This window comes from Danio rerio, chromosome 4 (assembly GCF_052040795.2).
Source record: "Danio rerio strain M-AB ecotype USA chromosome 4, GRCz13ab, whole genome shotgun sequence".
Lineage (NCBI taxonomy): Eukaryota > Metazoa > Chordata > Actinopteri > Cypriniformes > Danionidae > Danio > Danio rerio.
The window spans coordinates 15176134-15194994 of record NC_141024.2 but is presented as its reverse complement, the minus strand read 5'-3'; the positions used below and the strand labels follow the sequence as shown (position 1 = coordinate 15194994).

Sequence of the window (18861 nt, the reverse complement as noted above, 5' to 3'; positions counted from 1 at the left end):
TAAGCTTGTCATCATAACCACATTTTTTGATGTACAAAATATAATTACTAGATTTAGAATAAAGAGATATGAAAAATTAATTATTTTTAAAATACAAATTTATACCTATTATAAATGCAAATTTATTTATTATCATTTAATAGGCGAATTATGAATAACAAGCTGGCCAGCAATTCAACTTTATTCAGTGAGAATCTGGCCATTTGAATAATAACAATAAAAAATAATACCAATGATGTAGACCTTCACAATTTTTCTAGCCTCTCTTGTAAAAAGTACTTTTAAAAATTCATGGATAACAACAATTGTATTCAAATTAATTGTAATTTAATGGGTTTTCAACGGGTTATTTTCACTTTTTATAATGGCATAGCAGTCAAAATAGGATAAATGTGCTCATGTATAGAACAAATTCTAGACCTTTCTAAGTGAGGAGTGGGTTTTTCGAACCACCCAAACCTCCCCTGGCTACGGGCTTGCAATGTGTGACATTTTAATCAGAGCAGCTCATGTTTTTATTGCTCTGAATTCTGTAATTCTAATGGCAACAACAATCCATCTGCATCTGCAGTGGTCAGGAATCACAGATCTCATAGAATTAGCAGTTTACACATTGAAATTAGAAGTTGTATGAGGGTGTGAATTCTGTTTACTAGTCAAAATGTCCTAATTATAGTAATGTTGTAGCAACATTAAATAACTGAAGTTGAGAAAACAATCAAAACTTCAAATTCAGCTATGATGATTGGGGTAAAAGCGACTTCTGTGATCAGTTTAGTTTTTTGAGTTTAGTCAAAAAATAAAAATAAAACCCAGACCCTTCTGAAAAAAAAAAATCAGCATAAACCAGCATGATTAGTGATGATTGGTAAAAGTATATTATTTTCTGTTGATCTCTGTTCATTTGATTTCCATTGGTTTAATTTTAAAATTAAAACATAGTGCCAACTAGGTTTAAAAAAAACTCAAATTGCACGTGTGTTAAAACCAATTAATTTCATAAATGAATATGGATATATGTAAAAAAAGTAAATTATAAAAATCTAACTACAACAGTTTTAAAATTTATGAAGTTCTGCTTACATAACTATTTCTGGTCAAAACATTGTAGACTTGTTTTTTCTGTATATAAGATTGCACTAGTGTTGTTGTTTTTTATTTATTTATCTATTTATTTTTTAAACATTTTTTATTTATTATGATTTATTTATTTTTTATTATTAGGCTATTAATTGCTCAAAATACTCTTCAGTGTATTTGCTTATTGTTACATGTTTATGTCTTTGTAAATTTTTGTAATGTTTCACAATGTATAAATAAAACATAAAAAAACAGGTATTCGTGAACGTCCACACTTCACGCGCACCTGGCGGCTTTCTGAAGCTCAGCCTACAGGGCGTGGAAAAAGGACAGGAATTGTTTTCGACGACTGGATTCCCAACATCGCCCATAGTTCCTCGGATTTCCCAAACAAAGTGAACTACCTCCCCGGCTTTTCTCAAGAAATACGCTTTTATTTTTTCCGCCAGCTTCGGCGATCTTGTTTTTGGGAGACGAATAATGTAATTATTCATCGCTTTCATCGCGATCGGACTCTTGATCCGCCGTCGCGAGTTGTTTCTCGGAAAGGTGAGTGATAGAGTTTAGGTGCTGTCTAATCAGCTTCAGGCATGGGGTTATGGAAAATAGATTTTGGTTAGAGTAAGTATTCAGGTAAAGATTAATAATCTTTCTAAAATAGTTTCCTGTAACCTTGGTTTTTGTTACAGTTTGTACAAAATGTTTGCAGATCAAGGGGTTTGAAATATTTTATTTGCAACAGTAAAATGGAATTAAATAATCCTCATATACATCAGCAGGATGTATACAATATCAATTATCACCGCATTCAGAAAATTATTTGCTTCTATATTAACATATTGGGTTCAATATAATAATATCATGATAATATCTGCACTAATGTTTTTAGGTAAAAACCCAAGTCATCCCAAAAATGTCAAACAGTGTCACTTACACACATAGAGAAAAAATACAGCAAAATGCAGCAAATATATGCTTCTGGTGTGCAATGGTTGTGGTTGTGTTGGAGGTTTTGTCCCTTGGCGGGGAGAGAGAGAGTGAGAGAGAGTGACAACCTGTGCCGCAGCTCTGTGAGGATTGGATGTGTTTAAAAAAATTGAGGTATGATAATATGTTTAAATGTAGTTTTGTCAATTTTTATTTTAAAGTATTAAGAGTTGAAGAATCTGTATAGCTTACACTGACACGAATCTGTCAGTATAGTACAATTATGAGTTAATTAGTTTAGCCAATATTTATTAAGTTTTATAAAAAATAAAAAAACTATTAATGGGTCAATGCTTTCTTGTTGTCTCCATCAAATTCTGATACAAATTTTGCAGCAGTAACAGCCATGTTTTTCCCCAATCAACTACTGCCCAATTTTGGGGAGATTGTGTGAATCTTAGCACCAGTTTGCTGTTCTTAGCTACTTGTATATTATTGGTGGCAACGTGATCTTCGGCTGCTGCAGCCTATGCTTTATGTGGGGAAAAAGTGCTTGTACTTGTATATTATTTTCATATAAATTGCTACACACTGTTTTGGGCTGTGCAAACAGTGTCATATTCACTGTTCTTTTAATGTCTGTGGGGATTCAATGCAGAGAACAAAATCAGAGTATTGGTTATCATACTTGGTCTTTACATCACATTTGCATTTTAACAGATAAAAAGTTGCTAATATATACAGTTGAAGTCAGAATAATTAGCCTCCCTTTGATTTTTTTGCATTATTATTATTATATTTCCCAAATGATGTTTAACAGAGGAAGAAAATTTTCACAGTAAGTCTGATAATATTTTTTCTTCTAGAGAAAAATTTATTCGTTCTATTTTGGCTTGAATAAAAGCAGTTTCTAATTAAAAAAATAATAAAAATTTTAAGGACAAAATTATTAGTCCCTTTAAGCTGTATTTTAAATGTCACTTTAAGCTGTATGGAAGTGTCTTAAAAATATTTAGTATACTATTATTTACTGTCATCATGGCAAGGATAAACCTCAACTGTATAAAATTTTAAAATGTGATGCTTATTTTTTTAGCGTTTCTCAATCTTTCTTAGCATAAAAGCAGAAGGTTTTCGCTTGGTGACGAATTTTGTGAAATTTCCAACAAATGGCTGAAATTGGGAGAGGGGTCTGGATGCTGTGATGGAAATTTTTAATATTGATGATCATATATTGATGATTGACGATTATATATTGATATTTTATGTTTTTTAAGGTTTTGCTAAAGTAAACATCAAATGCATTATATTTTATATTATACTCCATACATGTAATATACTGTTCTTTTAGGAGTTAGAGAAATTCTTATCTAAAACATTGTAACATTGTCTTTAAAAATGCCTGTGAGCCCATCCTTAGGATCCTTTTGCTCACATTGGCTGTTTGTGTTTAAACTGATTAATCTCTGGAGAATTAAAACAATTGAAAGAAAAACTTTGTCTGACTTTATTCAATTTCAGTCTTCACATTAAAATGTATTGCTTGTGAACAGGAAAAATATAATTTGCCATTACAATGCAGACCTCTTTCAGTGAAGTCTGAGCTGCATTCAATACTTTTTAATGCACTCACCTAACCTCACCCCTAACCCTACCCCTCACAGTGACATCATAAGGTCTATTGACTGCATTGGGTCTGACACTGCATTGCTGAAATATGCAGTCTTAGCTTGCATCATCAAGGCTGCATCCAGATACTATTGCAAGTTGGAGGCAACTTGAAGCTAAAGTGACTACAACATAGTGTAAAGGATCAAAGACGCTCTCTGGGAGAATAACTGATGTGTCTCTATGTTAGATAAATTAATTTGATTCATTTCCATATATTCTGTTTATATTCTTTTTATATATGTATACTTTTAAAGGAACCCAAAGTTAATGTAAATTTGTGTGCTTCTTGATATAATCACATGCTCAAATGTAGTTTTTAATCAGTTGAATGGTTGGAATCCCAGTTGCAGGAATACTGTGCAGACAATGAATTTATTATATGATCAATAGGATTCTACCAAACACGCTGTTTAGACCAATGATTAAAGACAATGTTTCATCATCTGTTTGTATGCCTGTATATAAACTGGATTTAAAAGGCTGCCCTTTAAGCAACCAGAATAGAACCTCTTGTGTTTCTTCTGTATTGTTCCCTTACTGCAAGAACATTAAATCTTTTATGATAAATCTTTGAGTCTTGAAATAATTTTTGATCCTGACACTCTAACACTCATGAAATATTTCTTAAATGTGAAAAGAGTTCTGACTAAAATATACAATAGTGATAAACTACAGCCAATGAGAGAGCAAAATACAGGGCGGTAGAAATTTCGGTAATCCGAGATCCAGCTATCCTTGTGGTTCATCAATGACTTTCTGCTCTTCTCTTATATGATTATATTTCCTGTTTTTCTCTTTCTTTTTAAAAGATGAAGTGGATATTGCTGGCAGCTTTTTCTCTGCTGCTGTGTTTTGGCTCATCTTGCTGTAATGATGCTCAAGAACAATTATTGTATCCTACCATCATCAATAATGTGGTCCAGGACCCTCAAACCTGCCGAATCTACCTTGGAGCTGTCAATGGGATCTTTCAGCTGAACCATAATCTACAGGTGGAGAGTTGTGCTGTAACAGACTCAAAAAAAGACCCAAAATGTGACCCCCCCAATCACTGTGAAGTGCACCGATGCGAAGGAAATGGACAACTTTAACAAACTCCTTCAGGTTAACTCCGTCTTGATCGTTTGTGGAATCCTTTTTAGGGGCATCTGCTCTTTGGTAAACCTCAACAGTGTGAATAAACCGGTGTACTACAGTGACACTGAAAGAGAGAAGACATGGGTTGCCAGCACTGAGGAATCTGTCACTGTGGTGGGGGTCATTTCTTATTTTAAGGACACTACTACTAATGCTAACCTCAGTGTATTTCTGGTGGGAAAAGGTTTTGGAAGTTCGGACAGCTCAAAGCTCATTAGCACTTGGTTGCTGCAGGAACATGGAGAAATGGATGTTTTTGAGAACATGGTTGAAGCTTCCACTGTTCAAGCGAGTGCGTTTGTCCATCGGTACCACCACGATTTTCGCTACACATTTAAGAATAATGGCTACATCTACTTGTTGTTCTCACACACTGCCAGCACAAGACACAGTAGGAAGATTACATTTATAGCACGCCTTAGCAAGAACGACCATCATTATTATTCTTACACCGAACTTCAGCTCAACTGCACCATTAACACTGAACAACAAGAGAACACATTCAACAAAGTCCAAGCAGCGTATCTGGCTAAACCTGGAAAGGTTTTGGCTCAGAATATCGTCCCATCAAATCTAAATGATAAGGTTCTGTTTGGAGTGTTCAGTGCAGATGAGGAGGACGGGCGATCAGCATTGTGCATGTACCCGCTTAGCAGCATTAATGCCAGGTTTGAGGAGGTGATTGAGTCCTGCTACACAGGAGAAGTTCTGGAGGATGACAAACCGAAGACTGTTTATTCACCCTACAACTCCAAGAATGAAGCCATATGCAGGACCAAAAGAGATGTGAGTTGTTGAGTTTCTTCAGCTCTGCTTCTCTGTTTTGTGTTTTTATAGCTAGTCTGATTGTGGTGTATTTTTGCCCAACAGAAGAACATGGTAAAGGCATATATATGTGGCGCAGAGTTCCTGCCATCTCCACTAGCCAGTAAACCTGAGTATGCTTTAGCCGTCAAACTCATATACACTGGGAATGACATGCTGACAGCTGTAGCTGTGGCGGTGGAGAACGAACACACTGTGGCATTCTTGGGAACCAGTGGAGCAGACGTCTTGAAGGTGAGGTTGTTGCAGGGTTTGGTATTTATATCCTCTTTTTCACAGGGCCCTTGAGGTTTGACTGGCTGTGGTGGTCTGGCTTAGATGTTGATGATTACTGGCTGGTAACCAAAAGGTTGTTGATTCAGCCCCTAGAATGGATTTAAACTTAAGTAGTAGTACTTAACTTTAACTCCATATGAAACAGTGTTTTCCTGCAAGTCCCTTCAGATAAAAGTCTTTTTCCTCGCAGGTGCATCTTGACCCAAACCACACTGACTTTTACAACAGAATTCCAGGGCAACGCACAGGAGGTGCAGTGAACAAAAACCTCTTATTTGATACAGGTTTGGATCACCTCTACATCACCACTGGCAGAAAGGTTTGTTTATGAACACAACCAAAAGGTATAGATTATGTTAAGTCAACAGGGAAACCTGTTTGTGCAAACCTATGTTGCCAGACAATACTAGAGTGATGTTGTTTGGCTTCTGTCCTATTGACAATGATCACACAATTGTATCTGAATGCGGTTTTCCTGTGTCTCACTTGGTTGCCCATTGATGGAATAATTTCCCAAAGTTTCCTAGTGTATCATCATTAATAGTCTTTGTTAATGACAACACTCATAAAGTTTAATCTCTTTTGCTTCTTAATAGAATCCACACTCACTTCTTTCATTTTTTTTGTAGATCTCCAAAGTGCCAGTGCAGGTCTGTGGTCCAAAAAATGATTGCCGCTCATGTTTAATCCAACAGGACCCATATTGTGGCTGGTGTGTGCGGGAGGGCCGGTAAGTCTGTGATTTTATTGCCAATTAAAACCATCATATTCTCCAGGACTGGACAACTAATAATAACACACTTCAGCAGAGTAGATATTTCTGCTGTCAAATAAACTAAAACCCATGGTCCCAATGGGTCATGTCACTTCTATTAGAGTATTTTTTGGTACAGGATTTAGAGATCTCATTTTTAAACAGTCTATTCTCAAAAAATACAGAACAATCTAGGTCTTGTGTGTTCATGTTTTGCATCTGTGTGCAGTCCAGTTAAAGCAAACAAAGCACTGCTCATTGCACATGTTTGCTTGCTTTTCTCTTGCAGTTGTACCAGGAAAAAGAATTGCAACAAAGGTGAAGGAGAGAATGTCTGGTTGTGGGGTCCAGATCAAGCATGTAAAATCCTTGAGCCCATAAATTTCCAAGCATGTATCGCAGTAGACCAGACTCCTCCAAATGGGATGAGCACACCTTTGTGGACCATAAATAGGTGAAACCTTGCAGTATTACTCAATCGCTATGTTTGAATATGCCAGTAGTTACTCAAAGCATTTTTTCTGCTGTACTTTAAATTTACTTTCTTATTGATATATAATTTAGCAGTATGTCCTTTAGCAATTTACATTGCGCTTTAAAATCTTTTTTACATACTTTACATATTTAATAGATGAGACGTACACAATTTGCAGAACTGAGTCCATGGTATTGAGAACCACTGATGTTATGAAGAGATCTAGAGAGGATGATATTACAATGGAAAGACAGGAGGGAGAAAGGGAATGTATTTTGCTTTTTGTGGCACTCGAGATGTAGTAAATGTAATAAAGACATGTAAATCAGAGGTTTTACCAGAAGAGAAGACTTCTGAGTTGATGCCATGGAGAGTGTCCATTTGTTGAGCAAATAAAAAACGATGAAAAAATTATTATTGTCTATTTATTATGTTTTTGTATATTGAGTATTGGATTGCAAGATGCTAAAAGACACATTGCAGATCAGATGATAAAAACAAACATTTATCCCATGCCTTATTTTACTTTTTGGAAAAAACAAAACTGTATTACATAATGACATTTACATTGAATTTCTTTTTTTATTTTTTTTTAATCTGAGCAAGCTCACATTACTGTCATGGTGCTGCCAATTGTGATTGTGAACCTGTTACAATGCCCATTTAGTTAAAATAACAACCTCTGGATGTTGGTACAGCCTTGTTACGCCAACCCTTTTGGAGCTGGTTCCAACCTCTGTTTAATCACACATATTTTGAGATGATAATGCAAGCCTGTAGCCAGCCTGGTGAAAGGGGTCATCCTTTTCTCAAAAAAATTACCTTTTTGCAGTTATACGCCTCATTTTCTATATAATTATGAAAATTAAATACATTTTGCCGATGCAGTGGTGCAGTAGGTAGTGTTGTCGCTTTACAGCAAGAAGGTCACTGGCTCGCTGGTTCGAGCCTTGGCTGGGTCAGTTGGCGTTTCTGTGTGGAGTTTGCATGTTCTCCCGGCGTTCGCGTGGGTTTCCTCTGGGTGCTCCAATTTCCCCCACAGTCCAAAGACATGTGGTACAGGTGAATTGGGTAGGCTAAATTTTCCGTAGTGTATGAGTGTGTGTGTGAATGAGTGTATGTGGATATTTCCCAGAGATATGTTGCGGTTAGAAGGGCATCCGCTGCATAAGTTGCTGGATAAGTTGGTGGTTCATTCCACTGTGGCGACCCTGGATAAATAAAGGGACTAAGCTGAAAAGAAAATGAATGAATACATTAAAAGCACTATTTTTAGTTGGTTAATCTTGTCATCATAACCACACTTTTTAATGTACAAAATAAATTTCCTAGATTTAGAATAAAGAGATATGAAAAATTAATTATTTTTAAAATAAAATTTATACCTATTATCAATGCAAATTTATTTATTATCATTTATTAGGCGAATTATGAATAACAAACTGGCCAGCAATTCAACTTTATTCAGTGAGAATCTGGCCATTTGAATAATAACAATAAAAAATAATACCAATGATGTAGAGCTTCACAATTTTTCTAGCCTCTCTTGTAAAAAATACTTTTAAAAACCCATGGATAATGGGTTTTCAACGGGTTATTTTCACTTTTTATAATGGCATAGCAGTGATAGGATAGGATAAATGTGCTCATGTATGGAACAAATTCTAGACCTTTCTAAGTGAGGAGTGGGTTTTTCGAACCACCCGAACCTCCCCTGGCTACGGGCTTGCAATGTGTGACATTTTAATCAGAGCAGCTCATGTTTTCATTGCTCTGAATTCTGTAATTCTAATGGCAACAACAATCCATCTGCATCTGCAGTGGTCAGGAATCACAGATCTCATAGAATTAGCAGTTTACACATTGAAATTAGAAGTTGTATGAGGGTGTGAATTCTGTTTACTAGTCAAAATGTCCTAATTATAGTAATGTTGTAGCAACATTAAATAACTGAAGTTGAGAAAACAATCAAAACTTCAAATTCAGCTATGATGATTGGGGTAAAAGCGACTTCTGTGATCACAGAGTTTAGTCAAAAAATAAAAATAAAACCCAGACCCTCCTGAAAAAAAAAATTGGTAAAATTATGTTGTTTGTCTGTTGATCTCTGTTCATTTGATTTCCATTGGTTTCATTTTAAAATTAAAACATAGTGCCAACTAGGGGTAAAAAAAAACTCAAATTACACGTGTGTTAAAACCAATTAATTTCATAAATGAATATGCATATATGTAAAAAAGTAAATAATAAAAATCTGATTATAACAGTTATGAACTATATTAAGTTCTGCTTACAGACTGATGGAAACGCCAAGGTCACTTTTAATTATACTAGAGCTAAAACAAGAATGTAAGTTTCAAAAACACAATTATTTGCTCACGTTTCTCCACCAAAACCAATGTTCTTGTTAGCTGGTTATTCAGCGTACCATAGCCAAGGCAATTTGTTATCCTGGGGACAGTAGCACAAACCCATTATGAAAAAATGTGTTATTTCCAACTTCTGAAGGTTATCTGGAAGAGCATTGCCCCAATTACAATTTCAGAACTTCCTATTGCATTTTTCCGCTCTGTGAAGCCTATTATTTGATGCCAACCAGCCGTAAAACCACAGAAATGAATGAATCTGATGCAATCACATACTGATGTAATAGATTATAAAATCAGGTTTTAATCATTCGAACAAACAAAAGCTGTTTGTGTGATTGCGTGTGTACTGATGTGTTTGTGTGTGCACCACTCGCAATTAATCAGTCAAAGCAGAATCACTAAAGGTTAGGAATGGATGTGGATGTGGAAGGACTGTACATGAATGACTGGAATAATGTTGTTTGAATATTGTAAAAACATTGTAAAAGCGCTATATAAATAAAGCTGAATTGAATATTTGTACTGTTTGCATTGGGAATAATCTGGGATTGTGATCAAGCACACTGGACACTTGGGCACAGTGTATTCGTCATAGGACCACTATCATTCTTCATTAGTGTCTTCATTAGTGTTTGCACATCTCTAATCATCAATAATCAGGTTGATGATGAGAACTGCTATTTCACAAGCTCAAGTTGGCGGCAGTAAGAATTAAGGATTGTTTTGAATTTGTTATATATTTTTAACAAACATATCTTAACACAGTATTGATGTAGGCCCTGTTGAGAAGTAAATTCAGTAAGACTAATTGGTTTAAAGAAATCTTAACCGACTGGCAATTTCTCGTATTTTTAAGCATTAAAATTATGTTGTGAGCAATTTACATATAGTTATTTGATTATGATTACATTTATAGGGTGTACGTTAACATATAAGTAACATTTTTTTAAATAATATTTTTCTAAAATTGTATTATTCTTTTATTGCATTAAATATTTACATTAAAAACATCCAAGGGGTGTCACGGCGGCGCAGTGGGTAGCACAATCACCTGAAGAAGGTCGCTGGTTTGAGCCCCATCTGGATCAGTTGGCATTTCTGTGTGGAGTTTGCATGTTCTTGCCGCGTCTGCATGGATTTCCTCCGGGTGCTCCGGTTTGGCATAGAGTGAATTGGCCATAGTGTATATGTTAATGCAAGAGTGCATGGGTGTTTCCCAGTCTTGGGTTGCGGCTGGAAGGGCATCTGGAAGGTACTAGGGGAAAGTCTAACATAGTTACATTTTAAGCACTAATTTGTGCTGGATTAGCATGTCGGATGATTATCATTACCACACTTTTGGATTTTTGTGCTTATCATACTTTTTTTTGTTCAAATGTGCATTTAAACTGTAAGTTATTACAGTTTTATTTATATATTTTAATGAGATTAGAATTTTAGAAATATGAAAAAATACTTATTTTTTAAATGCTGATTTATTATCAGCCATCATAAAAAACAAACTACAAAATCTGGAATTTGTTAAAACTTGTTTTAAATGAAAAACTGTAGCCTATAAGCAAATAATAAACTGGCCAGCTCATTTCCTCAGCCAGAATTTGGCCATTTAAATATTAAAAGTCTTCTTTTAATGGTTATTCTTCCTGCCTTCTTCTATTGCTTATTTTCACAATTTATGATAGTATACTGTCAAAAGTGGGACAAATGAGCCCATATAGACCATTTCAATGTGGTGATTTCATTGACCCATAAACCTTTCCTGCTTTTTACCAAACTATTTTATAATCGTAACAATTTAATAATATTTAAATGTTAAAACAGCTACCTTAACATTGTTTAGCAATATATGGATCTGTTTGGATTCTTGAAAGCTAAATTCAAAATGCAATACAGGAAATACACTAGTGCCATTGTTATTGTTTACATCCCTCAAAATGGTCCATAGGGGCCGAATACTGGACTTTTTTTCAGAAGGGGTCTTTCGAACCATCCGAACCCTCCCCTGGCTACAGGCCTGGTGCTACAACTACAGTATTATATTTATTTAATATAGTTTTTTAAAAAATGATTACGAATTTTATATTTTTAAACTCTGAATTCAACAAATTTTACCCTTGATTCGTTCCCTAAAGAGGCCTCGTCATGTAGCAGGGGTGCAGGATTCTGGGTGATGATCTCCAGGACTGGAGAGACTGATGGCGAGAGCACCAGATGGCTCATTAGTGGAACTGCACCAAACTGGCACTGCAGGGAATACCGGATACCATCCACCGAGCTACACCAACATCTCCTGACGACAAATTATTCGAGTATATGAAATTTATAAACAGCCTCATCCACGCGCGCGCACAGGCTCGTGCATGAACCACTCTGTCTCAGTCTACCACACACACACAGGACCATGTCACTCACAGAAGCACACAAACACACACCTTTTTTTGATTAGAGCTCCGTCTATGCAATAACTCATATTGACAGCCACCCGACCAACTTGGCGCGGTGCAACAGGGAAGCAAATCTAATCATCGCGCGCGCTCGCGCTAAAAATAACTCCTTTATTTCTCGCTCCCGCTCACTTTTGTTCATGTTTATCTCCCCCTCCCACTTCACGGCTCCTTCTGTTTGCTGTCTCACGGCATATTGTCTTCCTCTGCCAACTGACAGCGCAACTGTTTCTCCTCATCTGTCTTTGCCGCCATTCTGGATCAAGTGCCAATTCAGCTGCTCACGGACGGATGCTGGTAACGTCTGTTTCTTGTTTCTCAAATATTACTGTCACTGATGATGTAAAATGGTACTTTATGGGACTGAATGTCTCCTGGTGAGGGTTAAACAGCTTTAAAGTTCCCTTGAGATTATTGACTTTATTTGGGGTTGAAAATAATATTTAAACAGTAGAGGGCGCCACGTGAATGTGTTAATATGGTTACTATACAACACAGTTCAGAAAATTAACCATGGTTTACCTGTTATACACTCTTAACAACAAAGATTCAGGTATATTTAAAAGTGTTATTATTATATTATAATATAAATATGTTTATAATATAAATATTATATTTTATTATATATAAAATTATTATATACAAAATTTTTATAGTATGTGGAAAACATTTTCATATCCTAAAGCACCATTTTTCAATATATAGAAACTTTCATTGAATTAAAAGTTTCCATGGATGTTAAAGGTTCTTCATTAAACCATCAATGACAATAAATAATGTTTAGTTTTAAGAGTGTAAATTAAATGTATCGATTTTCTTCAGTTTTAGCAAAATATTGATATATTTTCCAAATTTGTCTTATGGCAAGTGACTCTATGATTTAGGCTATAAGTAACTTCCATTAGAATGTAAACAACAGGCTTATGGATTATCCACCTCGAAGTTCAACCATCAAATATTTAAATAAAATTAAAATTAGCATTATTAAATATTAAAATTAATAAATTATTTTCAGCTTGCCAAAGCCTAACCCCACAGATTCCATGAAACCCACGTGAAAAATACTACAGTAATTTATAATAAATACTAAAGTGTTTTCAAACCATAGTATAGTTAAGTACTTGAATTAATATGTTGTGATAATTCAGTTGTTATGAAAATACATAAACTATAGTAATTCATTCATTCAATCATTTATTTATTAATTTATTGTCCTTCGGCTTAGTCCCTTTATCAAGGATTGCCACAGCAGAATGAACCACCAACTTATTCAGCATATGTTTTACGCAGTGGATGCCCTTACATCTACAACCCAGTACTGGGAAACACCCATACACTCTCAAATCACACACATACACACACTACGGCCAATTCAGCTTAATCAGTTCACCTATAGCGCATTTCTTTGGATTGGGGGAGCACCTGAAGAAAACCCACACAAACAGGAGGAGAGCATGCAAACTCCACACATAAACGCTAACTGACCCAGCCGGGGCTCGAACGAGCGAGTTTCTTGCTGTGAGGTGACAGCGCTAACCGCTGAGCCACTGTGCCACCAAAACTGTAAACAAATGACTTAATACCGTAGATTTCTACAACTAAAAGATCTATTTTATTACAATACACAGTTTACTGTAGTAAAAACCAAAGTATACTACAGTATTTATGACTACCGTAAAACTACAGTATGCTGTAGCATTGATTAACAAAGTGTTGTAAGTACTATAATATATAATACACTTATTATAACATGGCTCAAAAACACTATAATATTTACTATAAACTACTATAGTATTTTTTAATGTGGAAAGTTCTTTCACAGAACGTATTGTCAGTAGCCACGGTATTCGTTTGGTTTTACAGTATTATTACTGATATTCAAAAAGACACACTCATTTTTACCAAGGACCACTGTTTCACTTTAAACCTTCATTCAAGAGTTCGCACTTAGATATTGCTTGATGCTAATGGCAGGTTTGGCATGCTGTCCTGGGAGAGAACTCAGAGATAATTGAGCCCAGGGCTCCCGCCTGGTCAATAAGCACATAAGGGGGTCCAAGATCAGGTAGGTCTCGAGAGCAACCCCTGGAGAGGAAAAGGAGGAGATGGGGTGGAGGGGGGGATTCCACCAAAACGAAGATAAGGTAATAGGGTGAAATCAGTCTGTTTTTTGTAAGCTTAAATCAATCTGATTGGATTATTGCTGATTACAGATGAAAGGCCAGCTGTTATCAAATCACGTGCTCCTTCTTGAAATTTGTTTGTACAATTTCACTTCATGTTCTACTGAAGAAGAAGACGAAAAACAACAACCCAGCAACATATCGAATGACCTGAGGGTGTGTAAATTAACCGCAAAATTTAGTTTCAGGTTGAACTACCCCTTTAACAGCCAATCTCTACTTCAAAAAGCCTCTTTAAAAAGAGTCAAATTGTGCAGTAAAATGGCATGCGAGTCAAAATCAATATCCGTCATTCATATCAGCGGTGCTCAAAACGTGGCCAGTGATGTACAAAACGACCCGCTCCGCTTGTCCTCTCTTGTTTCGGATGATTCACTCATCTATTTCCAATCATTTAGTGAAAGAAGTGTGACAGTTCCACTCGGAGCATCAGAAAAATCAGGGATATTTGGGACGAAGCAGGAACAATGCTTGCAGATGACAGCCGGGCACAATGCCATCTCATTTCTCCTGACAGCTATCATTATTTTCCCATATTTTTTTTTTTCATCTCTGCGCATGCTACATTTCTCACGTTTTGCTCATTTCTGCATTTTTACATATTTGAGCGAAGCATTTTAGGAGCGGAGGAGAGCGAATAAATGAAAAAAAAAAAGCATCTCTGTCCCTACAGGCCTCGGGGCAAAGACCGCACTCTTTTCCTTCAGACAGACTCATTTCCATAGTCATGAATTATTCAAATCATTCAGCTTTGACACTCAGTCCAACTACAACACACACACTTTCACTGCAATAACACACACCGGGGTCCAAAACAACATTTTTTAAAGAGACACCGCATTAATGATGTTGCTGGTGTTATCCAGACTGTCCTCTAAAGGCGAAGCTTCAAACACACAGTGAGAGCTCGGCGACCTGTGGATGACAGGAGAATTTGGGGGGTTTATGAAGGTCAAGCTGTTGAATATTGTAGCTCTAATCGGCGATGGTTTGTAAAAGCTTTTGAAGGTTTAACCGTAAGGAATTGAGATGGTGGAAGTTTTATAAATCGATTATTTAGTTTTGCAATATTTTGTATGCAGTTTATTTTCAGTTTTACAGTTTTATTTTAAGGGTTTTTAATTACAGCAGAACAAACAAACAACAGTTTCTCAGACTTTACACACTGCAGATAAATATATGAATTGCTATACATGTGGTTTCAGCTGTCGGGGATACAAAACGTAGTGTTAGAGAGTATGTAGTCATCAAAAAGTCATATAAGGTAGTGTGCCAGTTGGTTTTCATGAGGGGGGCTGGATTTGGATTGAGCACAATTCAGGTCTAAGTATCCGAGAAAGCGTTCCCAGGTAGCAAAGAATTTTCCGTTAGATTGGGCTTCATAAATCAGAGCTTTTCCAAGTGGGTAACGTAGACCATATCTATTTACCTGATTTGAAAGAAAGGAGGTAAAGGAGAGTTTCAGTTTTTTAGTATTAGCCGCTTGGCCTAAATCAAGCCTGGAGTGAGGGCTTGTTGGAGATGTTTTAGAAGGGTGAGGGAGTGTTCTGAAACACCAAAAATAGCACTGTGAATTTTATTGTATTATTTTCAAATAACTCCCAAATGACGTTCAACAAAGCAAGGAGTTTTTTTTAATAGTATTTCCTAAAATATTTTTTTCTTCTGGAGAAAGTCTTATTTGTTTTATTTTGGCTATAAAAGCAGTTTAAATTTTTTTTAAAAACATTTTAAGGTCAATATTATAAGCCCCCTTGAGCAATTTTTTTTTCTTATTGTCTACCAAACAAACCATCATTAAACAATGATTTGCCTAATTATCCTAATTTGCTAGTTAATCTAATTAACCAAGTTTTAAAATGCACTTTAAATGAATACTAGTATCTACAGTAGAATATTATCAAGTACATATTATGTACTGTCATCATGGCCAAAATAAAAAATTAGTAATCAAAACTATTATATTTCGTTAAACAGAATTTGGGAATTTTTTTTTACAATGTTAGCACCAGTTTGCTTTTGTATTATGTTAATTATTTTTTCGTGCTGTTTTTTTTTTTTTTTTGTGCTTGTGCAAAATTGTATGCAAAGTTAGCACTAGGGCTGCACAATATTGCAAAAATCTGACATTGCGATATTTTGTTGCAATATATATTGCAATATGATTCTAATTTCACCAGATGATTTGAATAGCTCTATTTGGAAAGATTTCATTCATTTAGATCAACTGGGATGATGAAATCTTCTAGGCGGTACATCTGCATAAAATATAATAAATTTAAAAGCACATGAACACGATAGAGCATATAAACTTAAATAAACAGATTTAAAGTAGCATGTTCATTATTGCATAGATAATAAAAAAATACACATCAATAATGTACTTTGAATATTTTTATTATTATTTTTATTATTAATTTATATTAATATTAATATTATTATTATCATCATCATTAGTTATTTTAGCAGTATTTGCCACAAGCTTTAAGCTTTTAAGAATTGTTTATTATTATTATTATTTTTTTTTTAAACATATTTTTAATTTGCTAAATTATCAACAGTTCACTCTATTTTACTTGTATTTTATGGCATAAGATTTATTGTAAATTTTGTGTTTAATTTTATATTATATATTGCAGTCATTGTTTTATTCATAATGCTGGCATTTTGTTGTATAGTTTTTTTTTTATATTTATATATTTTGTTTCATCTTGTTCGTCACCATTTTTATTTATTTATTTTGTATGTATTGATGCTTTGAGAATATTGAATGCTAAATAATTATGTCAATATTGTGCCCTGAATTTAAATTCTATGTATATTTGCAATCAGGCCGTAATGTATGTGTGTTAATATAAGACCGTATGGGTATTTCCCGGTGTTGGGTTGCAGTTGGAAGGACATCCTATGCATAAAGCATATGCTGGACAAGTTTGCGGTTCATTCTGCTGTGGTGAATTTTATTTTATTTTATTTTATTTTATTTCATTTAATTTTATAATTTTTTTATTTAATTTTATTTTTTATTTATTTAATTTTATTTTATTATTTTTTATTCTTGTCTATTTATTTCTGGAACCATTACTTGTAAAACTGTTATTATTATAGACCTCTATTATTCCCAATTCTCCTATACTCAACCAAATATTAATCTTCAAAACGGCCAGCCGTAGACATGTTTCATCAAAAACATTGAAATGATAATGAAAGAGGTGGGCTTAAGTATATTGTTGCAACACTATTTTCCGCATCCATCCTTAATATCTGTCCTTTGATTATGATTTACAATTGGTCTGGCCTTAATCTCAGTCTCAGCATGGGCCAGATTACAGCAAATCTGTGATTTACTGTAGGAGGGAGAGGAAAAGATCAGTCCTTTATTCCAGCTCAGGGTTCGCAGCAGGGGCCCACGGGGGGGCCTTAAGGGTGTTTGAAGCAAGGTTAAAGCAAACCACTATTTCTGAATCCCACTTCCACCCTGGAAAAATGCAGTTTCAAGCATTTTATTCTAGGCCGTAAAAGGCAGGATGGATCTAGGATCTGCCAATGAAAGAGAAACTTCAAACAAACCGGGGGCTAAACAAAAAAGTTTTATCTGCAAAAATGTCTCATCACTATAAGAGATAAAAAAGAAGAGACATATCCTATTCCAGACTCAGCAGCCATGAAAGAGACAACACACACACACACAGAAGAAAAAAAAAGAATTTGGGTTTCCTGAAAATAGATTTTTATACTGTATTGTGTTAATTTATCTATCATGTCATATTTTTTGTGGATTTAACTAAATGTAATAATACCATAAAACACAATACAAATTATGTATACTTGTATTTAGCATTAATTTTATTATTATTATTATTATTATTATATGAAATATATTTTAATTATAGTAATAATAATAAATATTACAGTATTTTTATAATTACAATATTTATTGTATGACTGCATTGAAGCCTCCTGTTCCATTCTGGTGTTTTATTTTATGTTGCATGTTTTTTTAACATGTATTCACTTTACTGAAAACAGGATTTCTGGCAAAGAATATTCTTTAGGATTAGGGTAATGTGTATTGCTTCTTTGGCATTGAATACTATAAACTTTTAATAATAGGTTTCATTTGTTTATTTTTAACATCCGTTTTATGAAGCCAGAACATGTTTCTTTCTGTTGAATTATTTTATTTTACCATTTTTATGTCTTCTGAATCTAATATTTTATTAAATTAGGCCAGTATTCTTATTATATTTTATTACTGTTTATTGAAATTGTAATATATATATATATATATATATATATATATATATATATATATATATATATATATATATATATATATATATATATATATATATATATATATATATATATATACAGTGACATTAAAATTTCATTCATTTATTTTCTTTTTGGCTTTTTAGTCATTTTATTAATCTGGGATCACCACAGCGGAATGAATCACTAACTTATCCAGCATAGGATTTGTGCAGTGGATGCCCTTTCAGCTGTAACCCATCACTGGGAAACATCCTTATATACATACACTACAGACAATTTAGCTTATCCAATTCACCTATACCATGTCTTTGGACTTGTGGGGAAAACCGGAGCACCCAAAGGAAACCCATGCAAACATAGGGAGAACATACAAACTCCACACAAACACCAACTGACCCAGGCGATTGTGCTACCCACTGCACCACCATTAAATTATATTAAT

The 18861-nt window shown here is 34.6% G+C and overlaps 1 protein-coding gene across 2 annotated transcripts; it reads left to right on the top strand.

The window, feature by feature from the left end:
- Positions 1 to 1350: 1350 nt before the first annotated feature.
- On the top strand, positions 1351 to 7559 carry plxnb2a.2 (plexin b2a, tandem duplicate 2). Of its 2 annotated transcripts, XR_015481641.1 has the most exons (7): positions 1351 to 1629; positions 4488 to 5601; positions 5686 to 5874; positions 6107 to 6200; positions 6546 to 6646; positions 6960 to 7124; positions 7302 to 7559. XR_015481641.1 is itself a non-coding variant. In NM_001114488.1 (6 exon segments), coding segments are annotated over 5 exon segments (1434 nt in total). In that variant the 5' UTR covers positions 1489 to 1629; positions 4488 to 4755; the 3' UTR covers positions 7129 to 7559.
- The last annotated feature ends 11302 nt before the right edge of the window (positions 7560 to 18861 follow it).